Source organism: Dermacentor variabilis, unplaced genomic scaffold, assembly GCF_050947875.1.
Source record: "Dermacentor variabilis isolate Ectoservices unplaced genomic scaffold, ASM5094787v1 scaffold_13, whole genome shotgun sequence".
Lineage (NCBI taxonomy): Eukaryota > Metazoa > Arthropoda > Arachnida > Ixodida > Ixodidae > Dermacentor > Dermacentor variabilis.
Window position 1 is genome coordinate 14,452,947 of NW_027460291.1, and position 14,937 is coordinate 14,467,883.

The window sequence follows — 14,937 nt, forward strand, 5'->3', positions numbered from 1 at the left end:
TGTGGGCTCACTAACGGGTAATGCCTACTCGCATGTCGCGCGGCATTGCTCTGAGCATGGGTGCACTCCAATATATAAAAACACAACAATACTTTCCGCGCATAAAAATCAGACTACGAGGGAGATTATTGAGGCCTTCTGTATCAGAAAAAAAGGGTCGCGTTGTGTAAGCATGCCATCGTTAAATTTGCTTGATAGTGAATTTGAATCTTTAAGCCGCCTCATAGCGTAGCATTTGATTAAATGGGTTTGCGTGTTTTTCTGCCTGCGCACTGATAATGACGCCATAGATGGGAGAGCACGTGGCTATGGACCCGCCGTGGTTGCTCAGTGGCTATGGTGTTGGGCTGCTGAGCACGAGGTCGCGGGATCGAATCCCGGCCATTTCGCATTTCGATGCGGCCGAAATGCGAAAACACCCGTGCGCTTAGATTTAGGTGCACGTTAAAGAACTCCAGGTGGTCAAAATTTCCGGAGTCCTCCACTACGGCGTGCCTCATAATCAGAAAGTGGTTTTGGCACGTAAAACCTCAAATATTATTACGTGGCTATGGATTGTGTACATAAGTGTGTGTATGCCTTCGAATAAAGTTAGTTGTGAGTTCAGCGCTGTCCTGTGTGTTCCTGCCTTCTGTCATTCTCTTTTCGCGCTGCCCTTTCTTATGTCGCCACAGCCTGTGCACCAGACTGTCCATTCTGCCTCACGACCGGCACATAGTTTTCAAGTCGTGGAGCACCCCTTACAACAGCCCCATTAGCTACTCGTGCGGCATCCCCGATGGCGCAGCCTGGTTTGGCCACCGGCATGGATTTCTCTCGCGTGAGGACGTACGACCGAACAGCTGCGGTTTTGCATTGACACCTCAGAATGTTTTATATGGTCCTCCTGCGGACTCCTTCTCTTTTACTCGCCTAAACTTCAACGCAAGCCGATTGCCTTCACTACGTCGCTATTGGCCTCGAGCTCCACCACTGGAAAAGCTGGCGCCACCGTCGGCATGACGTGCTATTAGGGATCACGTGGGCATAGCGTCCGCGTCGGTTGCTTCGGGAGCGCCGAAGCGAGCTGAAAACGAGAGTTTAAATTCCCTCGTACGCTGCGGTCCTCATTTAGTGGCGAGATTCTCCCCCTTCGAGTGTCTCCTTTACAACGCTTGAAAGTACCACAATAGGTGGTGGCTGCCTTTGAAGGCGCACAACATGGTAGGCTACTGCTAGGTGCAGCAGTGCCGGACGTACGCAACGGAGCCCAGTGTCAGCCTTACTCACACGTAGCCGCTGGACAAGAAGCTGCGTGAAGCTTGGCTAGCGAAACATAAAACCGGCCAAGAGCCATCGGCTACAACTCGGGTAAGCAGCAAGCACAGACGTGAGGACGATTTCTGCTACGGCGCCGGATCTGTGATGTTCGGAAAAAGCGCACTGAGACGCTCGCCCGAGTCGGTTGCCCGACTAATGTCATGACGGTTTGGTCTGTGAACTTGTCGATGCTATAGATACTGGCAAGTTCACTGGAGTGGAAAGGGAGCGATAAGAAGCACATAAAAAATCATGGCATATGGTCATGTTTGTGTTATGAATTAATGCACTGGATTACAAAAAGGAAGCAGCGGGAAATCGCACGCTGAGAACACCGATAAACATACAGTGCGACGCTACTCGAGAAACAATATTGAAGCGTCCAAGAATATAGAAGAGGAAAAAAAAGATTGAATCGTCGCGACGGCATATCACAGTCCCCGTCGAAGTCTCTACAATGAAATTATTTTTGAACAACTCTGATAGCGCCCACGCAAGAATGGTTGCTTGTATACTGTCAAATGCTCATATTCTGCGGCCTAAAGCTCATGGAACGGTGCGAAAACGCGCACGCGGTGAAAGCGAAACAGTGCGCGGACAAGCATGCAGACGCGCAGTCGGTCGCTGCGAATCTGTGCGATAGCTGCATTGAGGCTTCATTCTATTTCGCTCCATTCAGTTATACAAACACTATAAGAACTTATTTCCCATAGTTTGCTCTCAATTTTTACCTACCTTTCACGCAAAAAGCCGGTTCGGGAGACTCCATCGTGGCGACCGCGCGCAGTGGCGTTCACTGTACGTATTCGGTAAAGAGATTGCGTCTGTAAACGATTCTGTGCTTTCAGTTTGCCCATGATTATTATTTAGACAGTAGCAAACTTCTCTCGTTTCGAAACTACTTACAGGAATGTCCGGGAGAGCTCGTGCGTGGTGTTTTCAGTGAGCGCTGACAGCAAAACCTATCACGAGCGCGCCACGTGATCCCTCATACTACGCCAGCCAGGCGCTTCCGATGGATGGCGACTCCGTAACTCCTCACCGCCGATTCTGTTCCACCAGTGCTGCGATGCCCTCAAACCGTCCCTGAGGAAAGCTAGAAATTGTAGTATAGGGGGAAAGAACTTCGCAGATTTTGAATTTTTGAATACCTCATTTGCACCCCTCCAATGTTGTTGCCGTCTGCGTAGAAGGTGTCCGCCGATGGACCACTTTTCATGTGAAAGTGCAGGATAATTTGGGCAACCAGTATTTCGTGGAGTGTCACCGGAAAAGTCTTTGCGAAAACCTTGCTGAGACGTGTGAAAAATCTTGGTTCTTTAGGAGGTTCAATATATGCAATTATATGGCATGTTCCAATAATCAAAATAGGCACTCCAAAGAAGGCAGTGCAATTTGATAAGGTGATCGATTGGGTTTCTCGTCCAAAACCTGCACCGTTGCTTCCACTAATGCTGTAGCAGAGAGCGAAGTATATATTTGAAGCACGGCTTCACTTGCACTGTAACCTCAGCACAGCCTGCAGGGATACGTTTTGTTTTCGAAAGTTCAAAGGCAATTTTTGAGATACCGGTTGACAAAAAAAATTCAGGGCTCGTATTCCCAAAACGTTCTTACGCTGAAAGCGTTCGTGCCAGCCAATAGTGATGTAGGACATATTATAAGCGAAGGCGATCAACTAATAAAAAACAGAACATGAGAACAAAAAGCTTTGTGAATTCAGCCCCGGATGATCAGTCAGCATTTATATAGGATTAGGCGATAAATATTGCCCCAAACTGAAGACGTCACAGCAGCACAGATTGTGCTTGGTGATTGAAGTGATTGTTGTATAATAATGTAAACTGATAAATGGGCATGATATACTGACAGCCTTAGGCATAGCATTCAAGACGTTAGACACAAGAGCGACATCGAACCGATACATGCATGTGTTTGTGTGCTATGTGTCGCGTTTGTGTCCACTGGCGGGAGTTTTACGCCTAAGGCCTTCAGTACGTCTTATCAACAAGCCTGACGTGCAACATTAGACATAATATAGTTGTTGCTAGCGCTGGTGTCTGTCTATTCTTTCTTGTATCCATAAGAATAGCGCTTCTGTAATGGGACAATGTCCCAGCTAACGGAAGTATACTTCTTAGGTCATGCCGTTGAACCTTATGTCACAGGCGACTCCATTGCGAATTTCAATATGAAATCTCAACACTTGAACAAGCAAACTCTCAATATTTTAATATGTCGGCTATTACATTTTATTCAGGCCCCGAAAATGATAGCGAAATAAATTTGAGGGAAACAAAGAAGCAAAGAAAACACAAAACTTCTAGAAATGAATTGGATAGTGACGCTCACTTTGGTCAGCATGCAAGCAATCCGGAAGGCGCTGTTCTCGGCGTCTAGGGTGTTTGCTGAATTCGGAGCCAGCAGCAAAACCGCCTCGCTTGCCAACGCTCGCAGACGGCTCACTGGACCAGCATGGGGATGTGGAAGATCACACCAGGACACCAGCAGAGCAGCCTCCTGCACCTGGAGGATAGTATTGCAGAACACAATCGATTTCACGAACAAATCCAGTTTCTTGTCAGGAAACTACACCGTGGCTTCCGAAGACGGCTAATTTTGAAGCACGGGTTGACTTTCCAGGAATATCAGCCGTCACAGCTACCCTGTGCCCTGGAGCATTGTGCAGTAAAGAAAGGGTTCAGCATATACATGCATTAGTCTCTCGATTCAAGACAAGGTGCTGAAGAATATGCGACTTTCTGGCTTGATGGCTTCCCGTCCGGTCCTGCCCTATGATTCAAACCCCGAGTGTGCCTCGAATATATTTTGGGTTCAGCATCGCAGTGTTCCATTGTTGTAGGCATAAATTACTCGGACAGTACACACTGGCTTTTGTACTCGGTGCCCATTGGAATGCTGTCGAGAAGTCAGTAATAAAGGCCTTCATGCTTAGAAGCATAATGCAGAATCGCCATGAGGAGCAAAAATATATAAATTATATCAAGATTTAATGACTAGCTTTTTGAATATTTGCGCATTGTAGGTTTTTCGATTTCAATTTCTTTCGTAAAATGAGCCTATTAGGACCTCTCAAGTGAATTTTCATTTGCTTCCCTTCTATACGAGAGCACGGCTAGGTCGCAAGATTGACATCATTTCTTTTTAGCACTTAAAACACAACATTCTATTGGAGAAGCTACGTTGACATAAATTAAGTGCAACCTGGACAATTCAGTGAGGAGACCGGTATCAATTGAAGATAAATTATTAGGCAAAGGCAAACATAATGTTCAATAGGCTGGCAAGGGAACAAGAATTAATCACGGCAAGTCAGACTCAGTGCATATGGCAGACATTACCAAATGTTGACTGGAAGCTTACCACTGTTGTTGAAAAGAAAACTGTGCAATCGTTGCATTTTACCGATGCTGAGAAATGCGCAGAACCTTAGAGTTCATCAAAGAACCTTGAGAACGCGTTAAGGACCGCGCTAACAGCGATAGAACAAAAAAAATGTTACTCTTTGCGTTAAGAGATAGAAGTATAGCGTTGTGGATCAAAGAAAAAGTGGAGGCAGCCCATGTTCTAGCGGAAAATAACTGAAAAAAACTAAGATGGGCAGGCCATGTAGTGCATAGGGAAGATAACCTACTGAGCATTAGAGTTACAGAATGGGTTCCAAGGAAAGGAAAGCGCAGCAGACGACGGCATAAAATTAGGGGGGTGATGAAATCACAAAATTTTCAGGGGCCGGTTGGAACCAACTAGAGCAAGAGAGGTGTAAATTGGAGATCGCTGTAAGGGGCCTTCGTTCTCAGGTTTACATAAAGAAGGATGATGATGATAATGATAAAGATAAATTGAGAACGTCGTTAGCGGCATGCTAATTAAGAAAGTTAGATAACCAAAAGAATGAAACATCGTCACTTCACGAAGTGGAGTTCTTAGATATAGGCGGTGTACTATAGCCCTGTTGGAGATAAATATGTGAAATCTTGCGTTTGTTACTTGTTGCCTTATTGTAAATATTGACACGTGTTCATGTTGATCTTTCCCAGGTGACCAGGTTTCAGCGCTTAACAAATGTTATCGCACAACGCAGGACGCGCCTGCATGTATAGGAAGCTTCTGGAATGTTATCGATGCTTCTATCGGCTGTCTGTTGTCGCCGAACGTTGTGGTATCTGATTTCATCGCGTGACGCGAATGGTATAGAACTTTGTGGAAGACATGCGGCTCCCAACGATTAGTCTGGAACATTCGACGACTGCTGTATAAAAGACGACGCAGCCGACGCGCTTGACTCGCTGATCAGATTTTCGACGATCGCCGACTGTGTTTGCCGCTATCGTTATGCTATAAGTGTAGCCTATTTTTGGGCACAGGTTCACCCAATAAATGTGAGTTTTCGCATTCGCAGTATTGCTACTATGTTCTTCAACGTCACCACCACGTGACATCTAGTGGAGGTGCTTTTCGTTCAAGCCGTGATCCAAGCCCGCACCGCAAAGAGAAGACCAACGTAGTCCCGGACCTTCGAACAAGCCGCCGTCTTCTACAGCTGCCCCCGGAGCACGGACTTCTACCTGAGAAGACCAAGAAGACGGTGGCCAAGGCAACCAGAATGGCAGCCCCAGCGTCGCCCATCGTGCTGCAGCAGCCCAGGGAGCCTCCGACGTTCCGCGGTTCACTATTCGAGGAGCCGGAAACCTGGCTTGAGATGTATGAGAGGGTCGCTGCATTTAGCAGCAGGAACAGTGACGACAAAGTGCGACATGTCTTCTTCGCATTGGAGGACGCTGCCAGGACGCGGTTCGAGAAACGAGAAGCCACCTTAACGATCTGGGACCTTTTCTGAAGCGGCTTTCTGTAGACATTCACAAGCGTCGTACGCCAAGAACAATCCCAAGCATTACTAGAAATTCGAGTGCAGCTGCCTAATGAGACCACCGCGATGTTTACAGAAGAAATGAGCCGCCTGTTCCGCCACGCCGACCCGGAAATGTCCGAGGAAAAGAAAGTCCGCCTACTTATGCGTGGTAAGGAGGATCTTTTCGCCGGAACGGTACGAAGCCCACCGAAGACTGTCGACGAGTTTCTTCGCGAGGCCACTAGCATCGAGAAGACACTGGAAATGCGAAATCGGCAATTCAATCGCTGCACAAACTCGACTAGCTACGCCGGAGTTCAATCACTGGCCACCGACGACCTGCGCGAGACTATCCGAGCGGTCGTGCGGGAGGAGCTACAGAAGCTGTTCCCGTCATCACAGCCTCAAGTGGCTGCGATTGCCGACGCCGTACGTGAGGAGCTCCAACAACAACTCGGAGTAGCCCCTGAATAGCCGCAACTTCAACCGCAAGCGACGACATACGCCACTGTAGCCCGCCGTCACGTTCCCCCTCCGCACCCGCGGCAGGGCCCAGTGAGGACAAAGTTCCGTCGACCACCATCACCCCCGCCACCCGCACGCCAACCCGTCACCCCACGTGGCATTCCAAGGAAGACTGACGTTTGGCGTGCCCCCGACCACCGTCCGGTTTGCTACCACTGCGGAGAAGCCGGGAACATCCACCGCCGATACCCATACCGGCAGATGCGGCTCCGAGGGTTCGCCGTTAACGCGTCGCGATCACAGATTGGCGAACGTCTCGCGATAACGCCGATTACCTCGCCGCTACTCAGTGGAGCTCTCGACGACCGTCCCGTTCGCCATCCCCAGGCCGCTACTTGTCGCGGCAGCGCCGACCATACACCGGTCCAGTCCGGGGGCAGGTCAACGAGCCCATATCAGGAAAACTAAAAGCAGCAACCGATGGAGGTGTGGTTGCTGTTCGTCGAACTGAGGAAGATCCTCCGCCGCCGACGAAGATGCCGAAGAAACTACCTCGACGACCTAACGACGCGCCGCCGTCCCGACGAAGTATGGAAGCAAAGAATAAGACGACGGAAGACAACCTGAAAACGTCGCATACCAGCCGCAAGTCAACCCGACGCAGCCGTGATCCAACGCCAAGACCGAACTGCAATGGAGTGCAAAGAACCACCGACCTCGACGTACTTCTGGACGGCCACGCAGTCACCGCCTTAGTCGACACAGGGGCTGATTACTCCGTCATGAGTAGACACATCGCCGCCCAGTTGAAGAAATTAAGACTACATATGAGGGCCCTCAAATTCGGACCGCTGGAGGACACCTCATAACGCCGACCGGAATGTGCATGGTGAGAATTACCATTCACCACCGGACTTGCCCTGCCACCTTCGTTATCCTCCAGCAGTGTTCTCGAGACGTCATTCTCGGCATAGACTTCCTGAACCAACACGGCGCAGTCATCGACCTGCAGTCGAAGTCAATAACACTGTCGGAAGACCAAGCGATACTGCCGAAGAGACTTCCTAGTCACCACGCCTTGAGTGTGTTTGAAGATCAAGTGAGCACCCCGCCTCACTCCAGCATTGTTATTTCTGTCGGCTTCGAAACACCTCCTGACGTAGACGGCGTCATCGAAGGCGACCAACGTCTGCTGCTCGACAGCGAAATTTGCGTCGCAAGAGGGATCGCCCGACTGCACGCAGGAAACACGAAAGTGTTGCTGGCAAACTTCAGCCAGGAGTTCAAGCACATCAACAAGGGCACGACGATCGCATATATCGAGGAAATTCTGGAAACCAGCAATGCGTTTGTCCTCTCGGATTCTGCCGCATCTACCCCGACGACCGTAGTTCCGGAACCAGACTTCGACATAAATCCAAGTCTCCCCATGATTATGCAACAATAGCTCAGAAGTTTACTTCGACAATAGAAAGAGTGCTTTTCGACGTCATCAAGAATTCGACAAACGCCAGTCGCAAAGCATCGCATAATAACCGAAGAGTCTGCTCGACCACTCCGCCAGCGCCCTTGTCGAGTTTCTACGGGAGAACGTGAGGCTATAAGGCACCAAGTCGACGAAATGCTACGCGACGACATCATTCAGCCTTCAAAAAGCCCGTGTGCATCTCCTGTAGTCTTGGAGAAGAAAAAAGACGGAACCCTACGTTTCTGCGTCGATTATCGTCGTCTGAACAAGATCACGAAGAAGGACGTATACCCCCTCCCACGAGTAGACGACGCAACGGATCGGCTCTGCAACGCTAAATACTTCTCGTCGATGGAGTTAAAGTCTGGCTATTGGCAAATAGAAGTCGACGAAAGAGATCCCGAAAAGACGGCCTTCATCACCCCAGATGGTCTTTACGAGTTCAAGGTTATGCCATTCGGGCTCTGCTCGGTGGCTGCAACGTTCCAGCGCGTGATGGACACGGTTTTAGCAGGATTGAAGTGCCAAACCTGTCTCGTATACTTGGATGACGTGGTCATCTTCGCTGGAAACTTGAACGCTCACCTTAGGCGACTTGCAACAGTACTAGAGGCCATCAGGTCATCAGGGCTTGCTCTGAAGCCTGAAAAGTGCCGCTTCGCTTACGATGAGCTTCGACTGCTAGGCCACGTCATCAACAAATCTGGAGTACGCCCCGACCAGCAGAAGACAGCTGTCATTGTAATGTTCCGGCAGCCCATCGACAAGAAGGCAGTGCGTAGATTCCTTGGAATGTGTTCCTACTGGAGGCGCTTTCTCAAAGACTTTTCACGCATGGCGGAGCCGCTAACACATCTAACCAAATGTGATGTCGAGTTCAAGTGGGAAACGCCGCAGACCGACGCATTTGAAGAACTGAAACGACGCATGCAGTCGCCGCCGGTACTTGCACACTTCGACGAGGACGCCATACCGAAATCCAGACTGACGCCAGTAGTCTAGGTCTCGGCGCCCTCCTAGTCCAGAGGAAAGACGGACTTATACGGGTGATATCTTATGCTAGTTGGTCGCTGTCAAAAGCGGAGGGCAATTGTTCTACGACTGAAAAGGAATGCCTCACCATCATTTGGGCTACAGCGAAATTCCGCCCTTATATATATGGGAGGCCATTCAAAGTTGTCAGCGACCATCACGCGTTGTGTTGGCTAGCTAACTTATGAATGAACGTGTGGTTTTTATTGTCGCAAGGGCCAGGTATGGCGAAGGAGCGCCATGCAAGTGTTAGTGATTTCGCAGTGGAGTGATCGGTTCTATGAAGTTGATGTGACGTGGCTGTAAAGGGGCCTAAAATATAGTCGCAGTAAATTGCGTAAAATGTACGTGTAATAAAATTATGACGATGGCAATGACGTGTACTATAATAATTAAGGTGCATTTCAAAATACTGTTACGATATTAAAAATTGCATAATTTTCTAAAATTCACTAGAGCTCCATGGCCTCGTTAGAGCACTTAAGACACAAGGGCCTAGAGGCATGTGCTATATAAAACAACTATCACAGCGACATCCTCTGGAAAGAGGATGCCCTACAAATTTATTGGGCTCATAACATGTAGGACAATCTCATTAAAAAATTGAGGACTACTTTGGTGTTAAAAAATGTTTCTTTACTAAGAAACATAGCTGGGTAAAGAGGTATGCAATAACGATATGCACGAGAAAAATGTTTATTTCTTTCAGATTCGGCTTTGCGACACTCCAAGAGTACGTGGAGGACGGTCAGCCTCTCACCACATCGACCACTGCTTGGCGGTTCATTTCCAGTAAGCAGAAAATTGTGAGTACCCTATGTGAGGCCCTATTCTGAGGCGGCAGAATAGGACATCTGTTCGCCGTGGTTTTGTTGGGGAGGGCCAAAAACCTAACTGTGGCACTATAACGTGCATTTTATTGTTTATTTCTGCGTTCCACGTGCGTTGCCAGTGTTGTCACAGTTTCTTGCGCAAGAAAGGCTTCAGATATGCGACAGGGACAGCAGCTGTAGGAAAAGTGTTTAGTGATGTGGCCATTTTATCAGCCAGTACATTACCCTCGATACCTCTGTGGCCAGGTACCCACCATATTGCTACATGTATATGTGATAGATAAATACAGCATAAGAGTGAGTAAAGTTCAATGTAAACAGGATTTTTAAGCTTTTGTAATGAAATTAACGCTTTTACGAGACTTAGAGAGTCTGTGTATACAATTGCTCTGTCGAGTTTTAATTTCTGTATGTGCTTTACTGCAGACAGTACTCCATAGGCTTCAGCAGTGAAGATACTTGTTTGCGGGTTCAATAATTCAGATTTAGAAAGAGAGGGACGAACAGCAGCGTAAAATACACCAGCATGTGATTTTGACGCGTCTGTGTAGTATTCGGAGCAGCTGAACTTCGACTGAATTCACGGAAAGGCATAGCGCTTTCGAGGTGCGGTGCGTGCTTTGCGACCTCTACAAGGGATACGTCACAGTCTATCACCTGCCACTTCCAGGGCGGTAATAGCTTAGCTGGAGGCAGTAGGCGATGTTCGAGAACAGGAACATCCATTTCCGTGCTAAGTTATCTTGCACGCAGTGAGACAGGAAGTCTCATAGACGGTTTATTGTGAAAAAGTGTTTCACACGTCAAGTCGTTAACAGTTTTGAAACACGGATGTTCTTTATTGGAGCGCACATCGAGAAAATATGTAAGGCTGATGTACGTTCTCTGAAAATGTATTGACCACTCGTCTGACTCTGCATATAGACTTTCCACCGGGCTTGTTCCAAATGCGCCAGTAGCCAGGCCCAGATGATGACCCAGATGATGAACGGGGTCTAACATCATTAGCGCACTCGGTGCAGCAGAGTGATACACTACGGCACCATAATCTAGTCGTGATCTAACTAGGCTCATGTAAAGACTCAAGAGGCACCTCCTGTCGCTACCCTATGTAGTGTGGGATAGAACTTTAAGTAAGTTCATGGTTTTCAGAAATTTTTCTTTAAGATATTTTAAGTGTGAATTGAAAGTGAGCCTGGAGTCGAGAATAATACCTAGAAATTTGTGCTCTTTGTTGAAGAGAATTTGTTGTCCACCCAGTTCTACACAGGGATCAGGTACCAGGCCTCTCTTTCTTGTGAAGAGAACACAAGAACTTTTGTGCGGGTTGATTTTAAATTCATTTTGGTCTGCCCACTTGGATACCTTGTTTGAGCCCTGCTGTACCTTTCTTTCACACACTGTAAGGTTGCAGGATTTGAAACCTATCTGTATATCGTCTACGTAGACGGAATAAAAAATGGCCGGTGGCAGTGAAGGACGAAGTGTGTTCATTTTAACGATAAACAGAGTGCAACTGAGTACTTCTTACTGGAGTGCACCTGTTTCTTGTATAAAAGGTTGCGACAATACGTGGCCGATTTTCACGCGGCAGATACGATTGGACAAATAGCTTTCAATTATGTTCAGCATATATACACGGGTGTCCATTTCCGACAGGTCTCGCAAGATCCCTTAACGCCATACCGTGTCACACGCTTTTTCCATGTCAAGGAATATCGATAGGAAATACTGTTTATGTATAAATGCATCGCGGATATTTCCTTTAGTGCGCACAAGATGATCGTTTGTCGACCGCCCTTCTCTGAAGCCACACTGATAAGGATCGACCATATTGTTGAGCTCTAGGAAATGTATGTCTGCGATTTATCATTTATTCAAAAATCTTACACAGAAAATTTGTTAGAGCTATTGGACGATCACTTGCTGCCAAGGAAGGGTCTTTTCCCTGCTTAAGAACAGAAACCACAATCGTTTCCTTCCATGTATATGGGAGGTTTCCCGAAGCCCAAATAGTGTTGAATAGCGTAAGCAGTGTCACTTGTGTGTCAGTATGTAGGTTTCTAATTATGTCATACATGACTCTCTGAGGTCCCGGTGCAGTGCTTTTGCATGTGTTCAAGGCAGCTCTCAACTCGGCAATACTGAAAGGCCGGTTATACGGTTCATTCTGCCTGGATTTTCGTATGATTGGCTTACGTTCTACTATTTCTCTATGTTTAAGAAAGGATTGGGAATAGTGCATTGTACTCGACACTCGCTCGATGTTCTCCCCAAGTGAATCTGCCTGATCTTGTAGTGTATCGCCCTGTGTGTTTACTAGAGGGAGTGAATATGTTTGTCGCCCTCTTATCCTATTAACCTTGTTCCAGACATTGGCCTTATCTGTATAGGAGTTGATGCCCGGTAAGTACTTCTGCCAACTGTCTCTTCTGGCCTGTCGGCGCGTTCTCCTGCTTTGGGACTTTACATTCTTAAAGTTAATAAGATTCTCCGCAGTGGGAGAGGCGCGTAGCAACCCCCACGCTTTGTTCTGTTTTTTACATGCGGTCCCACAATCGTCGTTTCACCACGGGACACGCCGTTTGCATGCCAAGCCATTTACTTCTGATATGCATTTAGATGCGGCATCTATTATGAAGGCTGTAAAATACTCAACAGCAGCATCAATCCCTAACGAGGACAAGTCATCGGATGAGATACTAGTGAGAGTTTGGAATTTCTTCCAGTCGGCCGTATCAATCTTCCACTTAGGGGCCTGTGGTAGATGTTCATTGTCTTTAGGTCTTCTTAGCAGTATGGGAAAGCGGTCGCTTCCGCAAGGATTGTTGATAACTTCCCACTCGAGTTCACGTAGTACAGACGGGGAAACATGGCTAAGGTTAATTGAAGAAAAGGTTCTGTTTGCAAGACAGTAATATGTGGGTTCCTTCTTATTCAGAAGGCACGTACCAGAAGAGAAAAGGAACTGTTCAACAAGACAACCTCGCACATCGATACGAGTCTCCCCACAAGCTGCTGTGTGCATTGAAATCGCCAAGAACAACATAAGGCTCTGGCAATTGATCTATAAACGACGGTAATTCATGTTTGTTTAATTGGTAATGCGGGGGTATGTAAAGCGAGCAAATGGTGATGAGTTTGTTTGGGAGAAAAACTCAAACCGCCACTGCTTCGAGGAACGTTTGTAGCTGCAAACGTTGACACGTTATGCTTTTATGAATAACAATGACAACGCCGCCCGATGATGCGACTGCTGCATAGCGATCTTTGCGAAACGTAACATACCGTAGGGGAAAGTTTGTGTGTTTCGATTTTAAGTGTGTTTCCTGTAAACACAGCCCTTTTAGATTGTGTTTGTGGATAAGTTATTGCACATCATCAAGGTTTCTAAGAAGACCTCTGACATTCCACTGAATAATTTGTGTATCCATATTTAAAGTGAATTAGTGCTGTTTGTACGGAAACGGAAATGGTGCCTTAGATTACAGAGCTCATTCGAGGCCCTGTAATGGGGGTTTTGCCCTTTCTGAAGCGTTCGATGGAGCCTCGCCGCTACTTATGCGCTTGGTGCGTCTTGAGGACAGGTGTACTGTCCATTGCCTCTTGTGAGGCGCCGGACACGAGCTCTTGCGAGCGAGAAGTAACCAGAGAGAGTCCCGCCTTGGAGGGCAAGACCCCTGCACCCACCAGCCCGGAGATGGATGGGGCGCCCATTTGGCTGCGCCGGCTGTTGCCAGCGCCGGAAGGGGCCGGGGAGGTTGGGGCAGCCTTGGCTGCGCCCAGCTTCGGGGTCCATGGTCTTTTCTGCTCGGTTGGCGGAGCAGCGCTAGCTGCAACCACCGTGGGGCCAGATGGCGTAACTGCCGACTCACTGCTTGTGGGTTGGACAGCCACCGGAGGCCGCTGTGACGCTGGCCCCTGACGCGCCACTTCGGCAAAGCTTTTCTTTGGCATGTATGCTACCCGCCTGCATGGGTTCTTTGAACGATGTATTCGCTTTTACTTTTATTGTTACAATGTCTTTTTCCTTCTTCCAGGAGGGGCACGACCGCCAGTACGCGGCGTGATCCCCATCACAGTTTACAAAGTGAAGAGCGTTCTCACAAGCTTCAGAGGTGTGTTCTTGGGCACTGCATTTCGCACAAGTTTGGCGGCCTCGGCCGCTCTGCGAGTTGTGGCCGAAGCGCTGGCATTTGAAACAACGGAGTGGATTCGGCACGTACGGCCTAACATGGAGCTTGGTGTACCCGGCCTCAATTGACTCGGACAAGACACTTGAACCAAAGGTAATAATTAGGTGCTTCGCCTGAATCTGTTTGCCATCTCGCCACATCTTAATTCTTTTGGCATTGATAACATTTTGCTCACTGAAGCCCTCCAGCAGTTCCGCCTCAGTCAGCTCAAGCAAATCATCATCCGACACAACACCGCGGGTGGTGTTCATTGTACGGTAGGGGTTACTGTTATGTGGGTCTCCCCAAATGATACTAGTTTCGTTAGTTTTTCATATTGTTTGAAATCGCGGAGCAGAGGAGGTCACCGCTTGCCATGCTCGAAACCTTGTAACCTGGACCAAAAACATCAGTCAAGGACTTTGACATAAAGAATGGTGAAATGGTTCGCACTCCTTTGTTTGGCTTTTCAAAGTGAATAACGTGGAAGCGCGGAAAATTCTAGATTTGGTGTCCGAAAATGTGAAAAAAATCTTCGGTGCGCCCTCGTTTCTGAGGGCGATCAGTAAGTTGGGGGAATGAAGTTTCCATGAAAATACAAAAACATATTTGGCAACAGCCCTGACCGCCCACCACGGAGCCCAACGATGGGACGCTGCAGAGCTTGCGTACAAGTCTGCACGACGCCAGTCGTACGCTATCACTGAAACCAAATATGGTGTACTCAAGGTAGGATAGCCACACAAGGTTAACCCTTGTCGCCCAGGAGAATGAAGTAAATAAAAGAGAAGG

The 14,937-nt window shown here is 48.0% G+C and overlaps 1 protein-coding gene across 1 annotated transcript in view; it reads right to left on the bottom strand.

Moving 5' to 3' along the window:
* Window positions 1-14,937, bottom strand: part of LOC142566588 (uncharacterized) — a 610,758-nt gene that overhangs the window by 356,922 nt on the left and 238,899 nt on the right. Inside the window, exon 6 of the mRNA XM_075677426.1 lies at window positions 3,652-3,825. Within this exon, the coding sequence (XP_075533541.1) occupies window positions 3,652-3,663 (12 nt within the window). The 5' untranslated portion in view covers window positions 3,664-3,825. The remainder of the gene's footprint in view (window positions 1-3,651; window positions 3,826-14,937) is intronic.